Source organism: Astatotilapia calliptera, chromosome 7 (assembly GCF_900246225.1).
Source record: "Astatotilapia calliptera chromosome 7, fAstCal1.2, whole genome shotgun sequence".
In the NCBI taxonomy this organism is placed as follows: Eukaryota; Metazoa; Chordata; class Actinopteri; order Cichliformes; family Cichlidae; genus Astatotilapia; species Astatotilapia calliptera.
Window position 1 is genome coordinate 24,212,668 of NC_039308.1, and position 24,760 is coordinate 24,237,427.

Here is a 24,760-nt window from a genome sequence, read left to right on the forward strand (position 1 = left end):
CGAGATGTTCTTGAAAGCGAATGCTGCCCCTCAAGGGCCCAAAGATCACCAGTACCATCTTTACTTCGGACAGACAGCGCCTCTATGATGCTCTTTTTTATCATTTAATCACGTTAGACTGCAAAGATGGTTCACAAAGTGCTTATTTTTGTTTTGTTTTGTCCCCTATTTTCTGAAAAGTGTTACTGGCATCAAATTAAAAAATTTGCTTAAAACCAATTACTTACCATTTTCAATATTTGATGCTGTCTTTTTCTACTTTTTGGTAAATGATGGGCTAAATTGTTTGCAGGTAATTTTATTCCTGTTTTTTGTTTGTTTGTTTGTTATTGGGGTTTTTTTTAAAGATTTTATATGGCTTCCCATCTTTTTTTAAATAGATTTGTATTTTTGTTAGCCTGATCATATTTATCAAGTCATATCTGACAACTTATGGCACAAATTACAAAACTCCACAGAAAAAAAAGAACCAATTGCTGTACTCCCTTTTTGAAACCTCAGACTAAGCAACCTACTGAGCAACCATCTGCAGGTTATAAACACACTAACTGGCTCTTAGAAGGTTTGTCACTGCACATGCACACACCTTGCTACACTGGGTTGAACCTGGACTTCAGAACAGCCTTTATTCTTTATGGCATAGATTCAACAAGTTGCTGTAAACATTGCTTGGAAATTTTAGTTCATATCAACATGACTACGGATGCAGATTTTTCAGCTGCACATCCATGATTTGAATCATAACGAGGTCATAAAGGGATGGGCGTCATCAGCAACAACACTCAGGTGGGCTGTGGTGTTTAAATGATGCTCGGTTACTCCTGAGCCCAAAGTGTGCTAAGAAAATATCCCCCACACCATCACAACAACAACAACCTGAACTGTTGATTCAAGGCAGCATGAATCCATGCTTCATGTTATTTACGCCAAGTTCTGACCCTACAGAAATCGACACTCATTAGACAAGGCAGTGTTTTTCAGATCTCGTTTTCCAATTTTGCGGACAGGAGTGTCAAGGTCCCAGGTTTGATGTGCTGTGCGTTCATGCTCTTCTGCAAACCTTGATTGTGACGAATGCTTATTTGAGTCACTGTTACTTTCCTATCAGCTCAAAGTAGTATGGCCATGCTCACCTGGCCTTTTTTTGACCATTCTCTGTATTTTAGAAACTGTAAACTGGTTCCTAAATTACCCAGCCTAGCCCATTAAGCAACTATTTTCATGCTCAGTTTGAACTTCAGCAGGTCATCTTGACCTTGTATACTTGCCTAAATGCATTGGATTGCTACCATGTGACTAACTGATTAGATGTGCATCAACAAGCAGTTGAACAGGTCTAGCTTATGAAGTGAGTGCATATCTAATCCAATTTGAGTGACTAGTTAGAGAGCTATTATATCAGTATCACTAGGTCTTTTCCTGACATTTATAATTTCATGAATACTATATGTAACACATGTTTCTGCATACATAGACAATTAATTTATACATTGACACATTATTAGTCTGATGTGAAGATCTGCCACTTAAACTAGTCTTTTTTTGCTGTTATGCTACACTTTGTGATGCTACACCCTCCCCTGTCCATAGCGCTAATTTGTTTTAAAAGCACAACATGGTGATAAGCTGATATTTAACAGGTACTCAGCAAGAACACAAAAACATTGCTTTGATTCACAACATTTGGTGTAATGCAAAGCTTGCTGAGTAAGAGCCAAAGCTGTTAATCTTGCGTTTTTGTGCTTTCTTCTCAGTTCTGCAGCAGCATGGCTAAGCGCTGCACTTTCATCCAGTTAAGACTTTTGTTCTTACAGTAAATAATCTGCAGTCTGGCTCTCCCCCATGGAGGGTTTAGTTTTCAGCAGTCCTTGTCTGTTTGAGCTCCTCCTAGCTTCATGGACCTGATGGATTGAGCCAAGAGTCCAAGCTGTGATCGGTCCAAACGTAGCCACTGTGATGGTCGCCTGTGGCTTCAAAACAAATGATAAAGAGATAATGCTCATGAGTAGAGTAACACACTGTCTGGATAGCATCCTCACAAAGACAACAACTACAACAACTACTACTCAGGATTACTCGCTCATTCACTCACTGGTTCTTACTTTGTGGTGTGTGCTCCTGTGTGACTCTGAGAAATTGCTCCCAGTGTGGATGAAGTACCAGTTGCTCCAAACAGTTTAGCCCAGCGAAGCCCACCCCAACAAGGACTTTGTGCCTGTTCGGTAGTAGGTGGATTTGAGATGCCACAGTCTTTTTCCACCTTTGTTTCTTCTTTCTTGTTGTCCATACTTATTTGAAACCAAGTATCTGTATGATTTTGGCTACAGTCCTCCATTCCATCCACAACGTCAGGCTCCTTAGGACACCACTCTGGAATAGGAGCTAACACTGGACTCCTGCTGGTCTGCATACAACCACACTGTTGCTTGTTGCAGCTTGAACTGTGAGAGCTGAGAGACTCTTGGTGGTGCAAATCAATCTGGTGTGAAATCTGACTGTAGTAGCTGATGCCTTCCTTTTTGTCGCCTTGCAGTCTTGGCCAGCTGGTTGCTAAAAGCGCTGAGCACGGTTGAGGTGGGGAGAGAGCCTGCTCCTCTGACCACAGCTGTCTGTGGCGTAACAGTCGGGGCTCCAGAAGCAAGTTGAGGTCAAAGGGCAACACAGAGAGTGGTTGCAGGAGAAGAAGCAGCTCCTGAAACAAAGGATGACAGCGACCCAGGGACATAGACAGGAACCCCCAAGAATGGTAGTAGGTTTTCACAACATCTAGGAAGAAAGTAAAGGAAGTGATCACACACAGATCCACACATAAGCAATAATATTTTGATAGCTTCGGTTCAGTTTTTATCATGGGTACTTTGGACTAGAGCATTTAAAAAGCTGTATTATGTCTTATCTTATTTAAAGTTGGATGCTCGTATTTTTCATGGATAAATGTTCAATTAATAAGATAAATCTAGTGCTGGTATGCTTCAGAAAGACTCCAAACACAAATTCTCCAACATTTTTTCTACTGACCCGACATTCCTGGCGAGGGACAACCAGTCAGAAAAATTGAACTTCTAGGGAGACAGCCTTAAAGCGACAGGAGCTAAGATTTCCAGCTCCTGTACTATAGATAACTACTGACAAGTTTTTGATAAGCTTACAGCTGTTTAGCTGGTTAACCTGACTTTAGGTTGTTAGACTGATAGCATTCCCTAATTGGTGCTAAATCCAAAGAAGACAGCCAACAGACTGAAAGTATTGAGGAGTAAAAAAAAGCAGGATACAGGTGGGAGATTATGTTATTTCAAGAGTCGTTGCAATCCATTTAGTTGTTAAGCTCACTGAGTGTCAGCGAAAGTGGTGCACAAGCTGAGTTATGGCTCCCTGGAGGCAGAAATAAAGAACTATAAATTGCCTGTCGCCTCACCTTTTTGACTCTGAAGATGACTGAGCCAGAACTCCAAAGCTCTCAAGCTGTAAGAAAAGAAACAACCAAGAGAACATCAAAGGTTATGTTCTTCGCACATCTTTATTTGCCTCATTAGTAACATCAAAGGTATTTACTTAAGCAGGCCCATGATGAAGGCTCTCAGTTTCATGCAGTGGCTGGTGAGCTGGGGACAGCGTCTGATTTTGGAAACAAGACTGTGAAGAACTCTGGTGGATGGACCTGTGTTAAACAGAGATTATAAAACTATATCAAAGACCACAGAATCCTGCTTGGGCAAACTGATGAGACCCTTTAGCCTACCAATCCTAGTAGAGGTTTCGACCACACTCCAGGCATGATTGCGGCGTTGTCCGATTATAAAATCCAGTTTGTGATCCCTAAGACCGTCCTCTAGAATATCCTGGATCGTTGGACACAAGTGTTCCAGGACCAGACCAGCGATTGTAGGACTGTAAGAACTGTTCCCCAGGCGCATCTGAGCCAGAGGAAATGTTATACATTATATTTTTTGCTTACACAATATACCTGCTGGCACATTTATATTGTGATATGTCAATAACAATGCTAAGGTCAGCAAAATACCTTTTCTTCAGGATCTCTGCTGCTGCCAAAATGAGCCATAATCAGATCCACCGCCCTGCTCACAGACCTCAGCAACCCTGGAGACACCAAACAAGCAAGTTGGACAGGATGAATTTTATTCAGATACAATATCTGACAACTTTATACTTTATACTTGTTCAAGAGCATGACCTGGTGTGGTGTTAAGGTGTCTCTGTTGATTTCATTGCTAGTTAAAGCTTATGTGTGGTGTGATGCATGACCAACCAATGAGTAACACCCAGAAACTGTCAGTTTTAGGCTGATATACACTCACTGGACACTTTGGTGCAACTTTTTGACTGCCATCCAATCAGCCAGTTCCATGGCAGCAGCAATGCATTCAGACATGTGGAAATGGATAATGTCAGTAACTTAAATAGCAACTTTAATAGCCGTTTCTAACAGGAAAGGGAGCCTACAATTCACACAAACTCACCAAAATTGGACAACAGAAAATTGGAAAAATGTTGCCTGGTCTGCTGCGACATTCAGAAGGTATTTGGCCAAAACTTTGGCCTGCCTTGTATCAACAATTCAGGCTGATGCTGGTTGTGCAATGTATGGGAGGTATTTTCTTGGCACACGCTGTTGCTGACCATGACGCCATCATGTCACAAAGCCTAAATCATCTCAAACTGGTTTCTTTAACATGACAGTAAGTTCACTGTACTCAAATGGCCTCCACAGTCACCTGATCTCAGTCCAATAGATGTTTGGCATGTGGTAGAACTGGAGATTCACATCATGGATGTGCAGCCAACAATTCTGCAGTAAATGCATGTGCTATCATAGCAATGTTGATCAAAATCTCAGAGGAATTTTTCCAGCACCTTGTCGAATCTATGAGACGAAGAATTAAAGGCAGTCTGATGGCAAAAGTGATCAAACCTTGTACTGACAAGCTGTAACTAATAAGGTGGCCAGTGAGCGTATTTGTGTAAGTTAAGGATTCTGACAGTGTTCAAAATGTATTAAATGAAATTCAAAAACTAATTCAGGAAGCTTAAGCTTTCTAACTGCTAGACACAGCTCCACTTTAGCCCTGTAAGACTGGGACTGGCCCGGAGAGACTGGCAACCTGTCCAGGGTGACCTCTGCCTCTTAGCTGGAACAGGCTCCAACCCCTCCACAATCCTGAATTGGATAAGGAAAAGAAAAATGGATGGCTGGAGTTTTTTTTTATTTCAGTCCTCAATTTCAGATTTTATACTGGCCAACTGTTTCCCCCTAGTGCGACTGATTTGCTGCATTGCTGTCTCTCTATGTAGATTATTTTCCAAAAAGCCATATCTTCTTTTAATGATGAATTAAAACTCTGGAGATGGATAGTTCTAGGTAGGTTTTGGTATAAGTCAGCTTGTTTTGGGACTTTCCTTGTACTATCAGTTTAAAATCATGACACTAGACCAGTGGTTCTTAACCTGGGTTCAATCGAACCCTAGGGGTTCGGCAGAGTCTCCACCGTGACATGCACGGCTCATTTTGTGCACCAATAAAAAACATATCTATGTCTTGAATTTGAAAAATAAAATCATATTTTATTTTTCACTAAAGAGGGGTTCAGTGAATGCGCATATGAAACTGGTGGGGTTCAGTACCTCCAACAAGGTTAAGAACCACTGCACTAGACTATCAGCGTGTGTTTCAAGAAAGTGTTCACTAACTGGGTCAATACACAGTCATAGGAGAGCAGGGTTTCGGGGTTCATTATCATATTTCAGGAATGCAAATGTCGAAGGGAACCAAAGATGAAAGAGTCGTTTTTTCCATTTCAGCAGCGGTCTTCAATGACTCGCTTCACCCTGTCTCTCTTCTTCATCTCTCATACTGGCTAGCCTCTGCAAATGTCACAGTAAATTCTTTATGCATGTTGATGCTGCCTGCAGTGCTGCACCACATAGACTTTTTGCAGTTGTGCAAATGCCTCCTCTATTACTAATCTTTACCTTATTGGAAATGGTTTACATTTATATAACTATATTTACACCAAGCGACTTATATGGTAGCACTAAAACAAAGTGATTGCGATATAAATCATTAACACTGTTTCTACTGCATCCTTCTCTCTTTTGTCCCGCAGTCGCGCACACATAGGCTACAGAGAGGACGGCTCAGCCAATCCTGTGCTGGGAGAGTTAAAAATAGGTCATGTTTGAGAGGAAGCCCCTTCAGGGTATTCAAAGCACTGCTGCAGCACTGTGAGTTTTTATTGCTGCTCTTAACAACTCATCACCGGCTAGACAATCCAGTCACTTTTTACTACATTTCAATTATAATATATTGACAGTATTTCACATCATTTATCAGCAGTCAACTGAGGCTCACTTCTCCTCTGAAGATGGCTGATAGACATGGACTCATAAGACGTATCGGGTGAGAGGTTGAACTCTGTGGGCGGCCTGTCGCTCAGGATCAGAGACTCACTGTGATGACTCTGATTTGGCTTCAAACTGTGTCCAGCAGAGTCCTGGATTTGCAGCCCTGAAGCGGCCAAGGAGAGGAGAGAACTCAGAGAGGAGAGAGGAGCCACTGAGGAGAGGGCAGCTGTGAAACTAGAGTGAAAAAAGCCTGAGTCAGCTGCAGGTGCCGCTCCACACTGTGGGAGCTTTTCCTGTGGCAGTGAGGTTTTGGGAGGAGAAACAGACACCTGCGAGTTTGGGTGGTGGGTGTCAGTGGTGATGGTTAAAGTGGGTGGGTTTTGAGACAATATTGAATGATAGGTGGTGCAGTTAAGGGAATGATTAGCACTTTTAGGCTCGGCGCGCACTTGGCTTTGCTCAAAGGTGAGACTGATCAAGTCCTGGTAGGTGGGAATCCTAATGAGACTGGATCGACTCGGAGCCGAGACAAGACTAAGCAAAGTGTTAGTCTGAGTTTGGCCTGAATGTGGGCCTGCTTTGTCTTGCTCTTGGGCCTCTGTGGGACAACTAGTATGATGTGAATCCAGGCTGCTGTTTGACGTGCATGGACCGGTGCAGTCTTGGCTTTCACCCAACTGATTCCATGAACGCGTGCGGATGAAGCACTCTGGGCTTGGTGTGCAGGTGGAGCAGGTATCAGAGCTAGAAGGAGCCTCTAGGAAGATGGAGCAGTGGTTGTCTGTCGGTGATGGGTGAAAATCTGAAAAACTTTGGCTGCTTTTGCCTTTGAAACTGAAGGCCGGCTGCATGTTAGCAGTCTTACTGCTCTTTTTATTTAGATACTGCTCTAGCAGGCAGCCAAGGGGCTGGGACGGCGGCTGCGGCTTTCCTGCAGGAACCAGAACAAAGGGCTGGATGGGCAGCGAGGTTGGCCTCTGGGCTTTACTGTAGCGCACCACATCTGGACTTGGTCCTGAGAAGGACATGTAAGATAAAGATTTTTCACTCAAAATCACAGACACAAAGCAAAAGAACTGGATTTTTCTATTAGCCACTGCTTTACCCTTCTCAGTATCACAAGGATAGTTGTGCTCCTGGTCCTGCATCACAGATGGCTGTGTGGTTGCCACTCTTGCGTCTTGGCATTTACTGCTATGTGGGCCACACTGGCTGGGGCACAGCGAGCAAGGCGTGTGGGAGAGGTTCTGGATGCTATCTGCCTGTTTCTTTCTGCAGAGGGCTTTGTCAGTGGAGGTGGTTGCAACCTGGTAATCTTGGATCTGAAAATGAGAACAGCAAAACTGAACACCCGTCTCCTTTTGCTGGTCCTCTATCAAGTTTATAAATGCTGTTCCCAAAAGGTGGTCAGATTGTCAAAAGGGAACAATGTGTGCAGCAGCAAAGTTCATTACTCTTATCAAAGCTGTGTAACTGATATATAAAACATTAGTACATAATTTAATTGAGTCATTTGCCATTTCTTCTATTTGCAAATCACATTAAAATTATAGATCTAAAAACAGTACTTCTAAATCTTTTTTTTAATCATCCAAACACTATAAAGTTTTTTTTTTTTACCTTCTCAATTTCATTCTGCTGTCCTTCTTTCTTCTGATCAAAACTGAGAAGGAAGGGGCTGCCTCTGCTCTGACCTTCGGGGCAGCCGGTGACACTGGACCAGGCCGGGCTGGGTGACTGGGAAGAGAGGTCACAAGTCACAAGCTTGTAGTACTTCTGGTTGGTCCCCATGGCCAGTGTGGCCTGGCTTTGAAGACAGGCAGTCAGGTCTGATACCTCTAGAGAGGAGAGACCCGCGGGTAGCTCCTCTAGTGAGTACAGATTGCAGTTAGAGTCAAGGCCCCGAGGGGACAGGCGGGAAGCAGAAAGCAGCATGTCAACCTCCTCTTTCGGAGGAGAGTAAACCGTCATGCTATCAAGTTTGACTTCTTCATTCTGACTTTGGGGGACAGGTTGGAGGTTGAGGAATACACATCCCTCTGATGACCCAGAGGGGTGAGCTGCAGGACTGCTGAGATCATGAGGTGTGGCAGGATTGTTGCTCCTGTTGTACATAGTGCAGAAGTTAACCAAGACGCCGTCAGAACTGTTACAGGAAGAGTCACTGACATACTCCGTGTGGTTGTTGGAAAGAAGCTCTGGGGAACATTTGTGTTGGCCGTGGAGGCAGCAGGACATGTTATCCTCCAGTCTGTCTGAGTCCTTCTCCAAACAAGCCAACATCGTGATGCTAGATCTGCTCATGTGACAGCACTGGCATTCAGGTGGCAGTGAGTCCATCTGGTTGGACTGGTTAGAGAGCCACTCCTGATCGCTCTCACTAACCAGCATAGTTCCCTCATTGCCCCATTCACTGTCCAGGTTCCCGTGGGGCTTTGGGTATATTGGGTAGTTTGTGGCGACATTACTTAGCGGCCAATTGGAATTTCCATGCAGCACGAACGAAGAGTCCTCGTGATATCTGTGCAGATTATCTCCGTCGCTGTCTTCATCCTCTTCGTCCTCATTTAGCTCTGTACAGGGAAGGAAGGAGTTGCGTGACCGGACATTGCTTCTAGGCACGGAGCTTTCCTTCTTCTGGTGGGAACTCGTCTCTTCGGGCGACGAGGTGGATTCGTACTTCCAGCTTCCGTCGCTGCCTCCCTCCTCTTCTGTCCGGTCCTCGTTGAGGCTGCTGTAGCTGCTGGAAAAATGTCTCCGGTCACCGGTGAAGGCATGCTCACAGTTTATCGACTCTTGCTCTGGGAGGGACACGGCCCGAGTCAGGCCTGCTGAGCACAGCCGGCCGGGCCTCTTGGCAGAGCTGCACAGGGCCTGGACAGGAAGCTGCCAAGTGGAAAGCTGCACCACGGGGAAGTGGCAGGCTATCAAGGTGTCCCCAGAGAGACTGGATGCTCCAATCATACTTCTGGATAGGGCTGGACAACGAAAGCTGTCTCCATGTTCCTATAATTTAATCCTGGAAGAGTAACACAGAATAGATTAAATTTTGGGGATTCTGCAGAAATTCATTCAGAATTATACAACAGGAAGCTTGTACAAGCGAAGATAAAATCAGTATTAAGCAGTGTTGGGACTAACGCGTTATTAAGTAACGCTTTACAGTAACTACGTTATTATTGTGGTAACGAGCACGGTAACTAGTTATTATGCCAAAATCAGGAACGCGTTACTCGTTACTGGGATTTAGATAGGCTCGTTACTCGTTACTTCGTGTGGTGGCATCGCGGAGCTTCCACAGATTCAGTAACATTAGCAAGTGGTGGAGGCCAGCAGGTGGATGAAGGAAAAGGGACGCAGAAGGAAAAGAGACCCGAGGCAGCCGCCGGTCCAAGTGTGAACTGAACTTCAGGTAAGAAGTTATGACCTGCAGTCTCTCTGGGTCAGATATGAACCAAGTTTAGGTGTAGTCTATTTTCGTTATTCTGACTTTTTCCGTACTGCGTACTAGCTAGCATGACGGAGTTTCTATACAGCTGGGTGGGTGCTATGAAGTTAATGATGTTGAACTTTATTTTGTTCATAAGTTATTAGAGTTGCCAACCGTCCCGTCTGGTATTCAGAGAAAATATTAAACGCTTCTTATTGAGGTGAAAAGGAACAGTTTGTCCCGTAATTCAGCTACAATGGAAAAGACACAAAGCTGGAGTTATTCTGTCTTTGCTGCACAGCTGCCTCTTCTTCTTTCATTCTCCCCCCTCCCTCTCCCGTTTCTACTTCAATCATGAAAACTGATCAGTGATCAGCTGATCGGCTCTCTTGTTTGTTTATCGCTCACTTTGCGCCGAAAGAGGAAACCAGCGGATGTTGCGCTAAACAACAGCAGCACGTTTAAGCTTGATCAGCTGTTGTTAGAATTTATTTAATATTAATTTCTAGTATCAGCTGATGTTTGCTGGAGCCACAGCTGTAAACCTGCGGGTCATGATATGGTTTGGTTATCTGGTGAGAGGGAAACATGAAGATGAAACCAGGAGATGTCCTTACTGGATCATCAGAGCTGAACAGGTGATGGAGAAACAGGTTTACCTTTTAGGTGACATGAATGAGTTGAAGGGAAGTTATGAACTGTTTCTGAGAGACAAATAACACCAGGATCCTTTTTTAGGTAGCTGACAGCTGGTAACTGTGCAGGTGCGGATCTAGCAAAGTGTTGCCAGGGGCCAGGTAGGGCATTAACAGGGAAAGGGGGGCACAAAGAAATACTTTTCTTTCTTATTCTCATTTAAAATGTCTAGCTTTTAAAAATAATTATCTGAATCTTACAACAAACGATTGATAGATTGATGCATATTAACCATCAAAACAGTGTACATCACAACAGTGTTTATTTTCATTCAAAGGCTTTATGATTTTTCCTATAATGGTGGGCAGGTCTCTAGTCAAAATGCCCGGGCTGATTTTCTGTCCCAGTCCAGCCCTGTATGCAGCTCATCTGCAGTCTGGTGTTACCTACATCTTCCTATTCAGAAGGCAGAATTTCCGAGTTCTGAGTACAATCGAAAGCACCACGACTACAGTTTTTGTGTTGGATGTAAAAGACGCACATGACGCTGTGACGTAGGCTAGAATCATGGCAGCAGTCAATGACGGTCCAGGTGTGGGATTTCTCTCGTGGAAATGTGCACATTATCTTTTCCTTTCTATTGGTAGGTGGCACAGTGCACTTGTGGCAAGTAAGCAAGCTAGAAGACTGGCAAAGTTATGGAAGAAACACATTAACAAGAGAATTCTGAGTAAAACCAAAGTTACTTTCCCTAGTAACTAGTTACTTTGAAAGTAACGAGTAACTTGAAGTAACTGAGTTACTTTTGAGAGAAGTAACTAGTAATGTAACTAAGTTACTATTTTAAAGTAACTTACCCAACACTGGTATTAAGTACACTACATTGATGGAATGCTCAGTCTCTATGTACAGCCATCAGCTAACACTGACAAGCATTAATCATAACTGAAAACGTTTAGAGTTTTGTGCAAAGCACAATTACATCTTTTTAAAAAATATATTTGCTGTTGCCATTTGCATGAGGATTTGTCTATTACTGCATACGTGCTTCTCATTTTTCTGTTTTCTTACCTCAGTGATTACTGCAGCTCAATGTTTTATGACGTGAACAGATTAAAGAGAAAAGCGAGAGTGTACAGTTTATCAAGTGGATTTTCCAACTGTATATGCAGCTCAGGGGCCTACTTAAACATTTTAGTGTTAGATTTAAAAAAATGCATTTTCAAATCTGGAGTAAAAAAAGAAGAAAAAAAGAAGAAGATAAAAACCTAAAACACATCTGCAAGCTACTGCTGTCACAGTCTTCTCCCTCAATTTACCCCGCCGGTCCTGCCATCCAAGTCTGCTTCTAGCAGCCTACACTCCATAATTCAGTCAACCATAACAAACTCCTCCTCTCTCAGCCTGGGCCAACCACAGTCACTCACAGTCATCTGGCTGCTCTGTAACTAGGGCAGCTGCACTGCAGAGTTGCTCCGCTGGCACTCCTAAGAGTAAATACACTTTCACATCACTTTAGTTAATTGAAAGTGTTCCATCATGTTCACGTGTAGTGCTGCTGACTTTGCACACACTCGTTTAAAATAAAAACATCTCCCCTTCATGCAATAAAATAATGAGGACAAGAAAAAAAGATAAATACAAAGCAAGTGCAAACTACATATAAAATATTCATCCAGTGGTGAGCGCTAATGATGTTCAGTCACAGAAGAAAAGTGTGTTGTTGTAGTGTTGTTTTATGACTTTAAACCAGACTGAAATTGGAAAAATAAAGAACAAAGTAGAATAGAGGTTTAGGAACAAGTGAAGTAGCTTCCTGAAAACAAAACAAGTGTCTGATTTTCCTCACCCACATTAGCTCAGTCAGTAATGGAGATTATGTTGATGGATGAGTGGCTATGATTACCGTCTTGCAGTTATAGGCCTTCACTGACCCATAAAGCCTGCAGTTTATATTCCTACCCTGACTCGTATAACACGCGCAGTGAAAACTTTCAAGAGTCAAGAACTTACAGATATGATTGTTTCAAATTTAAATGTGTAATGTGTTACTGATTAACTATTAAGGTTTTTTTTAGATCTCTTATTTTCTTTATTTGAAATTTGATTGCACAGGTTCACAGAAAAATATATTTAAAATACCATTTTTATGATTCTGGCTCAGATACAGGCTTTATATATCAGAGGTGTCAAACTCAATTTACCACAGTCAAAATTTTGAAATAGCTGACACCATAAGAACGATAAGAACGGTGAAAGACGTCCCTCAGCGAAATCTTCTTAATATATTTGTGTCATTTAGTGTGTGATCTATTAACAAAACCTGATTAACAACCAGAGATAGGTGAACACACACACACACGAACACACAGTGGAATCCCAGTAAGAAGGGATAAATCCTCCACATGTGGATATTTAGTAACTGCACATTAATGTTTTATAGTCAAGCATCTTGTCTACATCCAGAAATACTTTCAATTTTCCAACCATTTTCACTCCTGTATAATCCACAAGAGGAACAGGAGTTCATATTACTGAAAAATGTAAGCGATTAATGAGTTCGTTACAATTTTTACATTTTCCAAAACCATCCATTGGGACAGATTACGCAGATTTGGATTTCGCAGACGCTTTTTTAAAAACACTGTAATGTAACTGTAATGTAATTCAACACATACATACTAAAATAACAATTGTACGCTTTTTTGTTTCTTGTAGGAGTTTTGCTAATTTTTTGACAGCTAATTTTTTATATTATGGCAAAAATTCACTTAGGGGACTGAAATAACAGTTGCAGGACAGCAGTGCTCATAAAACAACATTACACAGTTTACAATTATCATAATTCAGGTAATATAAAATATATATTATTAAAATATGCGTGTCACGCCTGGCCATAAAGTAAAAGGCATACAGTTATCACCATCATATAGACGAGTTATCTTTGATTAAAGCACATTCTGTGTATTTCTGTGGGTTATTGCACATAACATATAATCACATCATATGACACAAAATCCTGTTTCTGGTAAATATTTTTGAATGATTATATAACATTGTTTAGTGCATGTCACACTTCAACTCTTTGTAATAAACCTGGTTTTCAAGATTGACCGTTTCAATTGACTGACAGTTTAATGGCCAGGTGAGGCCTGCTCCCTTGTTATATCATGACAAATAAAGTTGATTGAAATTCTGTACTCATATTTTATATATTTCACCTCATGTTGACAAAAAGAGGTGTCAGGGGCAGTAGGGGGGGGGGGGGGGGGGTGTAAAAATCATGCAATTGAAGCTTTGAGAGACAGCAACAACTTAAGGAATTGGTCCAAGTGTGCAATCAAGAAATGCCTGCATGAATGTAAATACAGAGTTCACAACAAGGCACAAACCACTGGCTACACTCAAGAACTAGCAGGCCAGGTTAGACGGCCAGAAAACATCTGAAAGTGCCAGGTTTGGAAAAAGCATTTTAGACAGACCAAGATGAATTTTTCAGCAGAATGATAATAGTAAGAGAAAAGTCTGGAGAAGAAGTGAAACAGCTCATTATCTGAAACGTACCACATCACCTGTCTAATTTTTGTGGAGTCAATGTTATTGCATGGACATATATGGCTCCCAGTGGAACTGGGTCACTGGTGTTTATTGATGATGTGACTGCTGATAGAAGCAGGAGCATGAATTGTGAAGTGCGTAGGGCTACACTCTCTGCTCAGATTCAACTAAATGCTGCAAAACTGATAAGACAGAGCTTGATTGTGCACATGGACAAAAACCCAATACATGCTCCAAAAGCAACCCAAGAATTTGTCAAGGCAAAGAAACGAGATATTCTTCAATGGCCAAGTCTTTAACCTGATCTCAGCTTTTCAGTTATAATGTAATACTGTAATACTGGCTGACGCTCTGCTGGCTGACCCCATGTAAACCCAACTGGTGGGAAATATGGCCACCTCTGCTTTCATATGTAAGCCAGATTTTGAAGGAGAGAATTGGGCATCTATCAAAGCATAATAAGAGTGAGGACGCAGCTCTGAATCTACAGTTTTAAGGCCACCTCAGAGGGCAAATCAGTTCTCCTCATTAATGCGAGATATAAACCATTTAGGGCAGGTATCTTCAAATCTCATTGGTGTGAGGTCATGGGCTCAGGCAGTATTTGTGGCATTTTTAAAAGAGAGAGATCCACAGACAAGCAGCAGCTGAAGGTGGCTGCTGTAAAAGCCTGGCAGAGCATCTCGTGGGAGGAAACTGTTTTTGTGGGGACTTCAGGCAGTCGCTGACTGCAGAGGATTTTCAAACTTTTAAAAATAATGCTTATTTTTTTAAAATGATGTTAGTTTGTCCAATTAATTTTGAGCCTCTGGAGATGAGGACTGTGTATTAAAAAAGTAAACCCCTTGAATTAAAGCTTAAAGTCTGCGCTTCAGTCACACATTGACTGTCTGATTTGAAACCAACTGTGGTGGTGTACAGAGGCAAATTTCAACAATGTTTGTCCAACAAGTTATGAACCTGAATATGTTTTTCTGTGTTTGTCTTTATTTCTTCATTTCATTTGTTGCAGATCATTTTTGGCTCCTTAAATACGAGGACATGATTAATTTAGAAATGAAAGCTTTTCCACTTCCCAACTGCATAACAGCCTTGTTCATGGGCATCATTCCCTGATGGTCTTGGAACATGTAAGATATTATAGCTACATTTGACATTAGTATCAACAGCTATACTGAAAATAAAGGCATTTATGAATTTCAGTCCAGGTATGTATGGTGGAAGGTCTCAGAATCCCACTGAACCCCTGAATTATCACGAGTCACATCTATACATCAAGTGTCAGTATCCCAAACCTCAGCACATGCTGCTTCTGACTTCTAACCCTTGTCTACCTTATATTATGAAGGAATTTGCTCATAAAATGTAACTATAGTTATGTTTATTATTTAAAGTATTATCCATACTCGTAATAAACAAATCAGTTTAAGTTATTTGGTCAACATTTAGGAACCTTACACGAATATCAGTCCTTTAGTTTAGTTTCCCTTGAGTCACCCTATTTTCAGTATTATAATATAACAGGAATGTAGGCCAGAACCTCAGACTACTTGTCTGCAACAACATCACTGCAAAGTGGATACAACTCCTCATCTTTGCCGGTAGTCCTCCTACCTTGCATCTCAAATATCTAAGCCAATCAAACCGGCCCTCTGCGTACTGGAGCGCATGGACATGGTTCTGATTAACTGAGCTGCTTCTCTAGAAATATCTGTCAGGTCTAGTTAGCATCAACCTGAAGGATGGATGTTGTGGTTACATGAAAGCAAAGAGGCCCAGACAGTGCTTGTTAAGAGCGACGATGCCCTGTAACTAGACAACATCAGTGACTGCTCATCGTGGTCTCCAGTTAATGTGAAGGGAAAGTTTCACGAGGATCTCGAGAATCAGAGATGATGTCTGACCTGCATCTTACCTTGCGGCCAGGTGTTTGTGTGCATCTACACAATGGCAAAGAAATATTCAAAGTGGCTTAAGTGGGACACGTTAGACAACAAGAGGCAGGGCACACAGCTTCTAGAAATAGCAAACCCACACACAAGAAAATGTGAAGTGACCAAATACGAGAACAAGATATGAGCTGAAGCACTTAATGAAAGGCAACATAGCAGGAGCGCAAAACGCATTCAAAGCAGCACCTACTTGAAAACAGCCGTCAGTTAAAGGTGATCTCCATCCGAGCAGGTGCTTCATGTGGATGTGGTTTGGTCCAAAAACATGCACTTTTTTTTATTATTACGGACGAGACTATTCGACGCACTAGAGCCGTCAAAGGCGTATTATGAAAGCTAATGTTTTCATCTATGTTGTCAGAGATCTCCGGTTAAAACCTCTTATTCATAACTATTAATAAACACTAGGGTAATATGAAACCGCTCCGGCATTGAAGTCCCCCACAGACACAGCGGTCCCCACGCCGCCGCTTCTCCACCGCTCAGGATGGATGGGTTGTTGCGTCACGACCAGGTTAGCCAATGAGGAGGGAGAAGTTCCTGTTACTCAAGTATCCAAGACACCCGGTAGGAAGCAAGTAAAACCTAATATACTTCGATTTTTCTTATTTTGTTGTTGTTGTTTTTTGTTTTGTCTTGTTTTGTTTTTGGCGGGGGTGGAAACGATAAAAATAAACATGCTGTTCAGTGCCTCGTCTGATTGCTGACATCATTTTTCTTACTCAAGAATAAATATTATTATTATTATTGTTATCCACACTCATAATAAACAATATAAGTGGTGGGTGTAGTAAACAGTGAAGGCATGATCCATTGGTTCTCAAAACTATACGCCCTTGCTGCTCTAATAATAGAGTATTATTTGGCGGATAGCAGGCCTGTACGTCTCAAACGTGCTTTTGCCATAGCATATTCACTTCTTAAACAGCCCCAGCTCGCCCTCTAGCGGTGAAACTGAGGATTTAGGGTTCAGTTGTTGATGTGTTTCACTTCCCATTCTCACGTGATTGACAGCTCTAAAACCCCTTTTAGGTGAGGGTATCAATAACAGCTTCAGTCCAAGTAAGAGACGTGATATGTTCAAGACCTTCTGTAATACTGGCTGACGCTCTGCTGGCTGACCCCATGTAAACCCAACTGGTGGGAAATATGGCCACCTCTGCTTTCATATGTAAGCCAGATTTTGAAGGAGAGAATTGGGCATCTATCAAAGCATAATAAGAGTGAGGACGCAGCTCTGAATCTACAGTTTTAAGGCCACCTCAGAGGGCAAATCAGTTCTCCTCATTAATGCGAGATATAAACCATTTAGGGCAGGTATCTTCAAATCTCATTGGTGTGAGGTCATGGGCTCAGGCAGTATTTGTGGCATTTTTAAAAAGCTGCCAAACATGTCAGAATAACTACAGAGGCATAAGTACTAAGTACTACTGCAGGTATGAGTAATGACAGTAGATTTTGGCACAAAGTTCCAGCCCAAATTCTTTTTTAGAAAAGGTTCGACGACCTCAGTGTCAGCAACTCCTTGTTTTATGACTGTTTATCCTTCCTGCAAAGCTTAGATTAGGTAGATGCAAAATGAGTTTCTCTCATCTACTGAGCCCTAAGATCAGCCATTTTCACCCCTGCTGTTGTTATCGACTACATTCAGGGTTTGTAATTCAGTACTACTACTTCTCTTAGGATAAAAGTGGCCTTTGTCTGGGTTACTGTAAGCTTTTTGCTGGCACTTTTAACACAGGAAGTGGTTATGAATATGCGTTTATAATCTTTCTTATTCTTCCTTAAAATAAGGTTTATGAATGCAGGAAAAGTTAAAACAACATCCCCAGCGCTGTGGTTTGGATGAGTAATGCAGCTTACGCATTAGCTGGGTGGAAAGCTGTTTTTCAAGCTCCTCAACTGAAAGAGTAGCAGGAAGTGTGAGAAATATATAAATGTGTTTTGAATTTATTTTACTACTAAAAAAGAAAATGAAGATGTGGGCAGTACAACCTCTTCAAAAAAAATGTATAGTATATTTGAATTTTTACATTATTTACAATATTTACAAATAAATACATTAAAAAAATCTCTTTAAAAAAAAACAAAAAAACAACAGCAACAACCTTGAACCAATAAACCCAGAGCGGCTCAAACTTTGCATGGATATTTATATTTTCTTATAAAACACATTCAGATTACACAGCTTGTGTGATGTTGCAGCAGCGTTTTAGACAAATCACTTAAGGTGGTGCCATTTGATTGGTTATGCATGCCTGGATTTTACAGCTTTGTTTTTGATACAGCGCTGTGGAAAAAGATCTGATTGCTCAGAATGAATGTTGGAGCCAGAATAAAGGAGCGGGCAGGTTTTTGAAAACAAAACAAAACAGGCAGTTGTGGTCCATAAAGCAGATGTCTGTTGTAGATTCTGATGGTGTTTGTGCATCTCTTTTTCAGGTGGTGATCCAGAAAGAACAGATATTTTTCCTGTAAAGATAAGAATGATTGCACCATTATTACCCTTTGACTTTATCCAGACCATGCATGCAAAATACACGTGTACACACCTTCACACTGCCTATGTACAGCATAGTAATGAACACACTGTGAAAACTGTTTTTTTTTTTAAAAGAATATGATGCTGAGTTTGACATTTAAGAGCTACACAGAGTTAATGTAAAATAGTCAAAAAATGATCAGGAGTATCAGGAAGACAGGTAAACCGATGGACTGTCATGAAATATTTAAGCTTCAGCTGTACCTGCAGTATTTTGTGCCACACTCTAGGTGATCCCTGCAGCTGGCACCGACTGGCTTCAGACTGTTCCAGCGCCACAACAGTGAACGTTTGGTTCGCTGAATTAAGCCATGCCACTCGTCAGGCACAGGCATTGAATGAACCTGTAAAGGTAAATATTTGATCCTTTAGCTTTGTCATATAAAACACTGATTAGAAAAAAAAATATTTCCATGAAAGTTCAACAAACAATAAATAACTTACCTGAACGACACATAACAAAGACAGAAAAACAGAAAGGATGATAATTTTTTCCTGGAGAGTCCTCATGCTGCTTACAGATGACGTTCAAGACAGGGGCTGTTTTGCTGCAGGCTTGGTTTGTGAGCTACGCCTGTATTAAAGGCTTTAATTGGGTTGGGGAGGAGTTACCTTCTGAATAATTCATTAATTTGTTACTTTATTGACTAAGGCGTAAGGTTTGGCAGACTGAGCAAGTCAAGTCAAAGTCACTGATGGGAATCTGTTGCACAGTGGTAGTTATCACACAGCTGAAGACAAAGTTTATCTATGTGACTCCAAAGTACACTTTGGACCTCAACCTACTAAATGAGGCCAACTCCACGTCGGAGGTTTCTAAGTGAAACCCTAACGTGACTTTAGACCACTATGCATTTAGCCATTTGCTCCACCCATGGAGTCTTGCCGGAAGGAACTTAAAAAATTAAATGAAGTTGCTTCATCAGATGTCCAAGATCTGATGAAGTGACTTCCCGAAGATTCCCTGAATTCCCCCCTTTCCCTACAATCAGTTTAGTTTCTGCCCAAACAAAACTTCGAACAGAGAGACCGCTTCCAGACTTTAAGCTAAGCTAACTAATAACATAACTTAAAAATCATTCAGATATGAATATGCAATTCCCACAAATTATCAAAATATTCAAGAATTTAGGATTTTGTGCACTGAAGTTTACATGAAGCTGGCAAAAAGAAACTAACAGTTAATGCAGATATAAACAACCATTTCTAATGGAAAAAAAATTAATTACACCATATGCACCCGTAAATATCAGGGATTAAACTGCAGTTCACTGACAGACCACTTGGGGCAATATCTAAAAATGATTTCATAAATATCTTCTTGCTATGATATAGCAAGCGTATTTAAAGCGTATGCATGTCTTTATGCATCATAAATATTACAAGTTATTATTATTATTACTACTACAGCCTCCTTAATGGTTGGGCCATTCTGAACAAAAGTCTTCATGACCATCACCACACATTGATTATTAACATCTATGTGTTTAAAAAAAAAAAAAGATTTATTGTTTCACGTGTTGCCCATATGTAACAATGGTCACTAATATTTGTATTCATGACGAATTTTGTTTGAAGAATTAGAAATAAAGTCTTTAAATATCACAGATACATAACAGACAAAAATTCTAATTCTGTCGATACTGAATATGTTTACGATGACCATCAGGACTTGCGTGAATGCTACGGCAAGTACTGCTAAGTTTTATGTAAACCTTTAATTGTTGTTATTCATTCCTATATTACACATGTCTGTTCTGCATGTAGCATATACCGATTTAAAATATAGATGAAAGACAGTGAAGGCAGCATTTTAAACTAAATGATCAGCCTGTGGGCAAACTTTGATCAGCAGCCATGATGTGAATCCAGAAGGCTACAATACAATTGGGTTGTTTGTGTTTGTGTGTGTGTGTGTGTGTGTGTGTGTGTGTGTGTGTGTGTGTGTGTGTGTGTGTGTGTGTGTGTGTGTGTGTGTGTGTGTTTTTAATGATTACTACCGGTCACACCAACATTATGGTATTACGGTTTTCCACGTAAACATTAAAACCCAAGGTTTACAGGTTAAGTTTTTTTCTCCTTAAAAACTAATCAGCTTTTCTCAAAAGCTTGCAAAGACAATGACTGAATATATCTTTATATTGTTGTTACAACCAAAAAAGATGTTTTGGTTATCAACCTACATACAGCGCTATATTAAAGAAGGGAAAAAGCAGTGCACCGTAGTTAGTCAGACCTTAGTTTGTCATAAAGCCCGTCTTGCTTTATTGGTCATCTGCAGAGCAATGATTCAATACTTTTGCAATGTCAGGCAGGAACTACAAACACACCTTCAGGGAATAGCATAGAAAGTTTATTGTTGAGTCATAGCAAACGACAACGTGCAAACTGTCATACATGTGACCCTAATGAGAGATTTGCGTATAAATCGTGATTATAGTTAAGTACTGATTTTGCCAGGGAGTAGTAGTAGTGTAAACAATGTTCTCTTTTAGGCACAAAACAAACACACACACTCAAAAAAAGAAATTGAACACAAAAGATTTTGTCAGCAAAAAATAGTGACTGAAATAGCAAAAACATCTATATTATAGTGAAACTGTGTGCAACGTTGGATAGAAAAATAACATTTAGTCATATGTGCTCTAAAAAATCATAGGCCAATAGGAAAACAATGTGGGGTTGTTGTTTTTTATTATTAAAAATGCTTCAATAAAGTTATAAAATGCCACAGAAGTTAAACTGGGGAAAAAACAAAATCAGTCTAAGTGCTTCAAAAGTTTTTGTGTGTTTGTCAGTGTCACTACCACAAAGCTTCATATTCCGGTTTCAGCAATGTAAATCAGTATAATTTATATTAACATATTTATGACAGTACTGGAATTAAATGAAATAATATTGTATTAGACATTCACAACAGGAAGAAAGCCATCCTGTCATTGTTGGGTTAATACTGATTGGATCACAAGGAGGACACACATGTATATATACACTAGGGCTGCCACAAACGATTATTTTGATAGTCGACTAGTCACCGATTATTTTTGCGATCAGTCGACTAATCAGATCATCATCCATTGGACGTAAAACGTACAGCTTATTGCACCAGCATGAGTCTGCTCTTATATAACTATCATTAGCTTACAGCTTTAAGTGTTTAAGGTATGTGGTAACTAAAAATAAAGACAAGATGATAGTTTATTAAATTTTAATGAAATTTGCAGATCGTTTCAGTGCAGTTTAATAAACTCAGCCGTCTGCTCCTTGCTATCTAAAATATAACAGGACACCGGAGTATATTCTCGAGCATCTCACACTTCTGATAATCAGCTGTCTGCTTGACGTTTATTCAGATGTGTAAAAACTATAACTTTAATCTCAGACAAACTGATTTACTCAGGAACAAATAAAATACTAAAAAAAAAAAAAGCCAAACAATAACATTTTTAATTTATCTAAGTGACTTATATATGTTTAACCTGAGTGGCGAAAGACGGCGGTGGGTTTGAAAACGATTTGCGGGGAGTCCGGTGTTCTCACCGGCTCTAGTGAGCCTTGAACCCCGGCTAACACTGGAGCTGGTGGGTAACAGACGTCTCCGAAAACGTCGGAGCGCTTTTGAAAATATGAGATGTCTTGATAAACTGAGCAGATATTTGAGGTTTACACAGTTACATTCTTGCCTGAAAATATGTTAAACGTTTATTTTGTGGCCCAAAAAGAATAATAAGAGTACTATTAAATAGAGATGGCACGATACCACTTTTTTATGTCCGATACCGATACCGATATCATAAATTTGGATATCTGCCGATACCGATATGAATCCGATATAGTGTGTTTTAATCAATAAAACTGTTTTTTTAAAAATATCTTGCTGCATTTTGTATAAGTTCATACTCAAGTTTAAAACAACAACTACACTAAAGCTATTCTGTTATACCTGTATCCAAAAAAAAAATATTTATAGTTCAGCAATACTGATCAATCTAATAAACTTAAACCTACACCATCCTCCCTATTCTGGTATTTTAAAGAGTACTTAGTGTAAATATTAAGCAACCTAACTAATAGGGTTCCAACTCCCAGCAACAACAAAAATAAAAAAATAAAAAAATAGGGAACCACCCCTCACGCTCCACCTCATGATGCTTAATCGACGTAATCAACCTTAATTTGATGCAGTGTGAAAAAAAATGCACAGAAATCAATTATTTTTCAAGAAATATTAAATAGATTCAACATCTTTCTTCAACAAAATTGCAGACTGTACAGATGGTACCTTCACAAAGGAAAAAGTACTATAGCTTACTAGGGTATATATATTAGACTTAATAGTCACTATATACAGTAATTGACTTCTATTCATTTTACATCAAATTAAAACTTTCGGTGTAAGATTCGGATAATTATTTATTAAAAGCTAGACATTTTAAATGAGAATAAGAAAGAAAAGTATGTCTTTGTGCCCCCTTTTCCCTGTTAATGCCCTATCGGCCCCCCTGGCTAAACTTTGCTAGATCCGCCCCTGCACAGTTACCAGCGTCAGCTACGTAGAAAAAGATCCTGGAGTAGAAAGTAATATTAAATAAATTCTAACAACAGCTGATCAAGCTTAAACGTGCTGCTGTTGTTCAGCCGCTGGTTTCCTCTTTCTGGTGCAAAGTGGACCAAAAACAAACCAGAGAGATGGACTCGCGACAGAAAAGCCGATCAGCTGATCATTAAGCAGTTTCATGATTGAAGTAGCAGCAAGAAGAGGCAGTCGCTCCATATATCGCTTGTTAAGCTTAACGCAGGAATGCTTTACAAACATTCAGAGATGGACTTACACACTTGCTGTACTTCTCTCGGGGATAACTTTGTCGGAGATGAAATGCCGGGTTGCTAGCGAAGCTCCAAATGCTATCCAGACCACCGACAGGTCCCGCATGCCACAGCCGCTCTATCACGTGATGCCTACTGCTCCGACGTGCTAACGTTCTGAGGTGAGTTACGGCGTGTTGCAAGTTTTGTGAGGTGCTTTCGTGATATTTAATGGATCGGATTACATTTTTTATTTTTCTCCGATATCCGATCCAGTAATTTAGGTCAGTATCGGACCGATACCGATACGTAATATCGGATCGGTCCATCTCTACTATTAAAACTAACTAGCTGCCGCCATTGTTGGAAACTGAGCTGGGCCGCGCTATGAATTCTGGGACAGAGCTACTTCTTCTTCTTCAGGGTTTTGAAACGATATTTTGAAAAACAAGTTATGGGTACATATTTGCATAACTTTTTAGGTATATGTACAAGTAGCGGTAATTACAAGTACAAAACATGTACTGTGCTTCATAAATGAGTAACAAATGTAGTACATAATAACCTACAGCACACCATCTTTCTCTTCTTCTTGTGCACTAAAACCACCAAAGTCCTCTCCTCCAGTGTCGGATACGAACAGGCTCATGATGGCTTCGTCATCCACTCTCCGCTTCTCTCCTTTGTTGTCACTTTCAAAACCAAACAAATCCTCGTTGTCAGTGTCAGAGTCGAACACCCTCAGAAGGGCCGTGGCGGTGTCCTCCTCTCCATCATGCAGCAGTCCAGCCCTTCGAAATCCGTTGGTGATCGTGGATGTTTTCACACTTTTCCACGCTGTCAGAATCTACTGGTGGAGTTGAGCATAACTTGCTTTTTGCAAGTTTACCGCCGCTCATCATCCACGCCTCCAACTGAACACATAGCGCTACTTTGAAGTTTGTTTTTCCCGCTACTTCGTACGGCACTACGTTGCCTGGCAGACGGACATGTGACCAACATACCACTCTTGAACCCCGATCCTTCCGCCAGGCAACGTAGTGCCGTACAACAGCGGAACAAACAAAACAAATCCGCTTACGATATGACAAAAATCATGGACAATCCATAGAAAAGCCGCACCTGACTAAAAGCCGCAGGGTTCAAAGCTTGTGCAAAAAGTAGCGGCTTATAGCCCGACAATTACGGTACTCATTCCTGCGTCTTTTGGGATCTTACAAAGCTTCAAACGACGCATCGACTATTAAATTAGTCGTGACTAGTCGACTAATCGTGGCAGCCCTAATATACACTGTAGATTACTGAGCTTGGCTACAACACAGAACATCATTTTAAAATGAACAAGACCACATCGCCATAGCATCTGAAGCCAAAAGGCTGAAAGACAAGCCCAAAGTAATCTGCACTTCGAACAGGCTGCACTACTAGCCTGACTTTTTACATCCACTTCATTATAACATACAACCAACCTGGCTT

General features: G+C 40.8%; 1 protein-coding gene across 4 annotated transcripts; it reads right to left on the minus strand.

The window, feature by feature from the left end:
- Window positions 1-762: 762 nt before the first annotated feature.
- On the minus strand, window positions 763-16,417 carry LOC113025826 (iporin). 4 transcript variants are annotated; one of them, XM_026174003.1, is made up of 11 exons: window positions 16,127-16,417; window positions 8,197-9,379; window positions 7,981-8,097; window positions 7,466-7,682; window positions 6,368-7,375; window positions 4,022-4,098; window positions 3,740-3,914; window positions 3,553-3,658; window positions 3,416-3,462; window positions 2,103-2,766; window positions 763-1,970 (listed from the first exon to the last, which is right to left on the minus strand). In XM_026174003.1, exons 2-11 carry the CDS (start codon window positions 9,322-9,324, stop codon window positions 1,859-1,861), a joined length of 3,651 nt encoding a protein of 1,216 aa, XP_026029788.1. In that variant the 5' UTR covers window positions 9,325-9,379; window positions 16,127-16,417; the 3' UTR covers window positions 763-1,858. The 4 variants fall into 4 exon arrangements, with proteins under 4 accessions (XP_026029788.1, XP_026029789.1, XP_026029787.1 ...); XM_026174004.1 differs by having other exon boundaries at window positions 6,467-7,375; window positions 7,981-9,379; XM_026174002.1 differs by having other exon boundaries at window positions 7,981-9,379.
- Window positions 16,418-24,760: the final 8,343 nt, after the last annotated feature.

Bases quoted from the DNA above. Each gene is read 5' to 3' on its own strand.
- LOC113025826 (XM_026174002.1), bottom strand. From the start codon at position 9,324: ATGATTGGAGCATCCAGTCTCTCTGGGGACACCTTGATAGCCTGCCAC. The intron at 7,376-7,465 runs GTAAAGCAGTGG...TGTCCTTCTCAG, and splicing joins TCCTTGTGATACTGAGAAGG to GACCAAGTCCAGATGTGGTG. The intron at 2,767-3,415 runs GTGAGGCGACAG...CTTTCTTCCTAG, and splicing joins TCATCTTCAGAGTCAAAAAG to ATGTTGTGAAAACCTACTAC.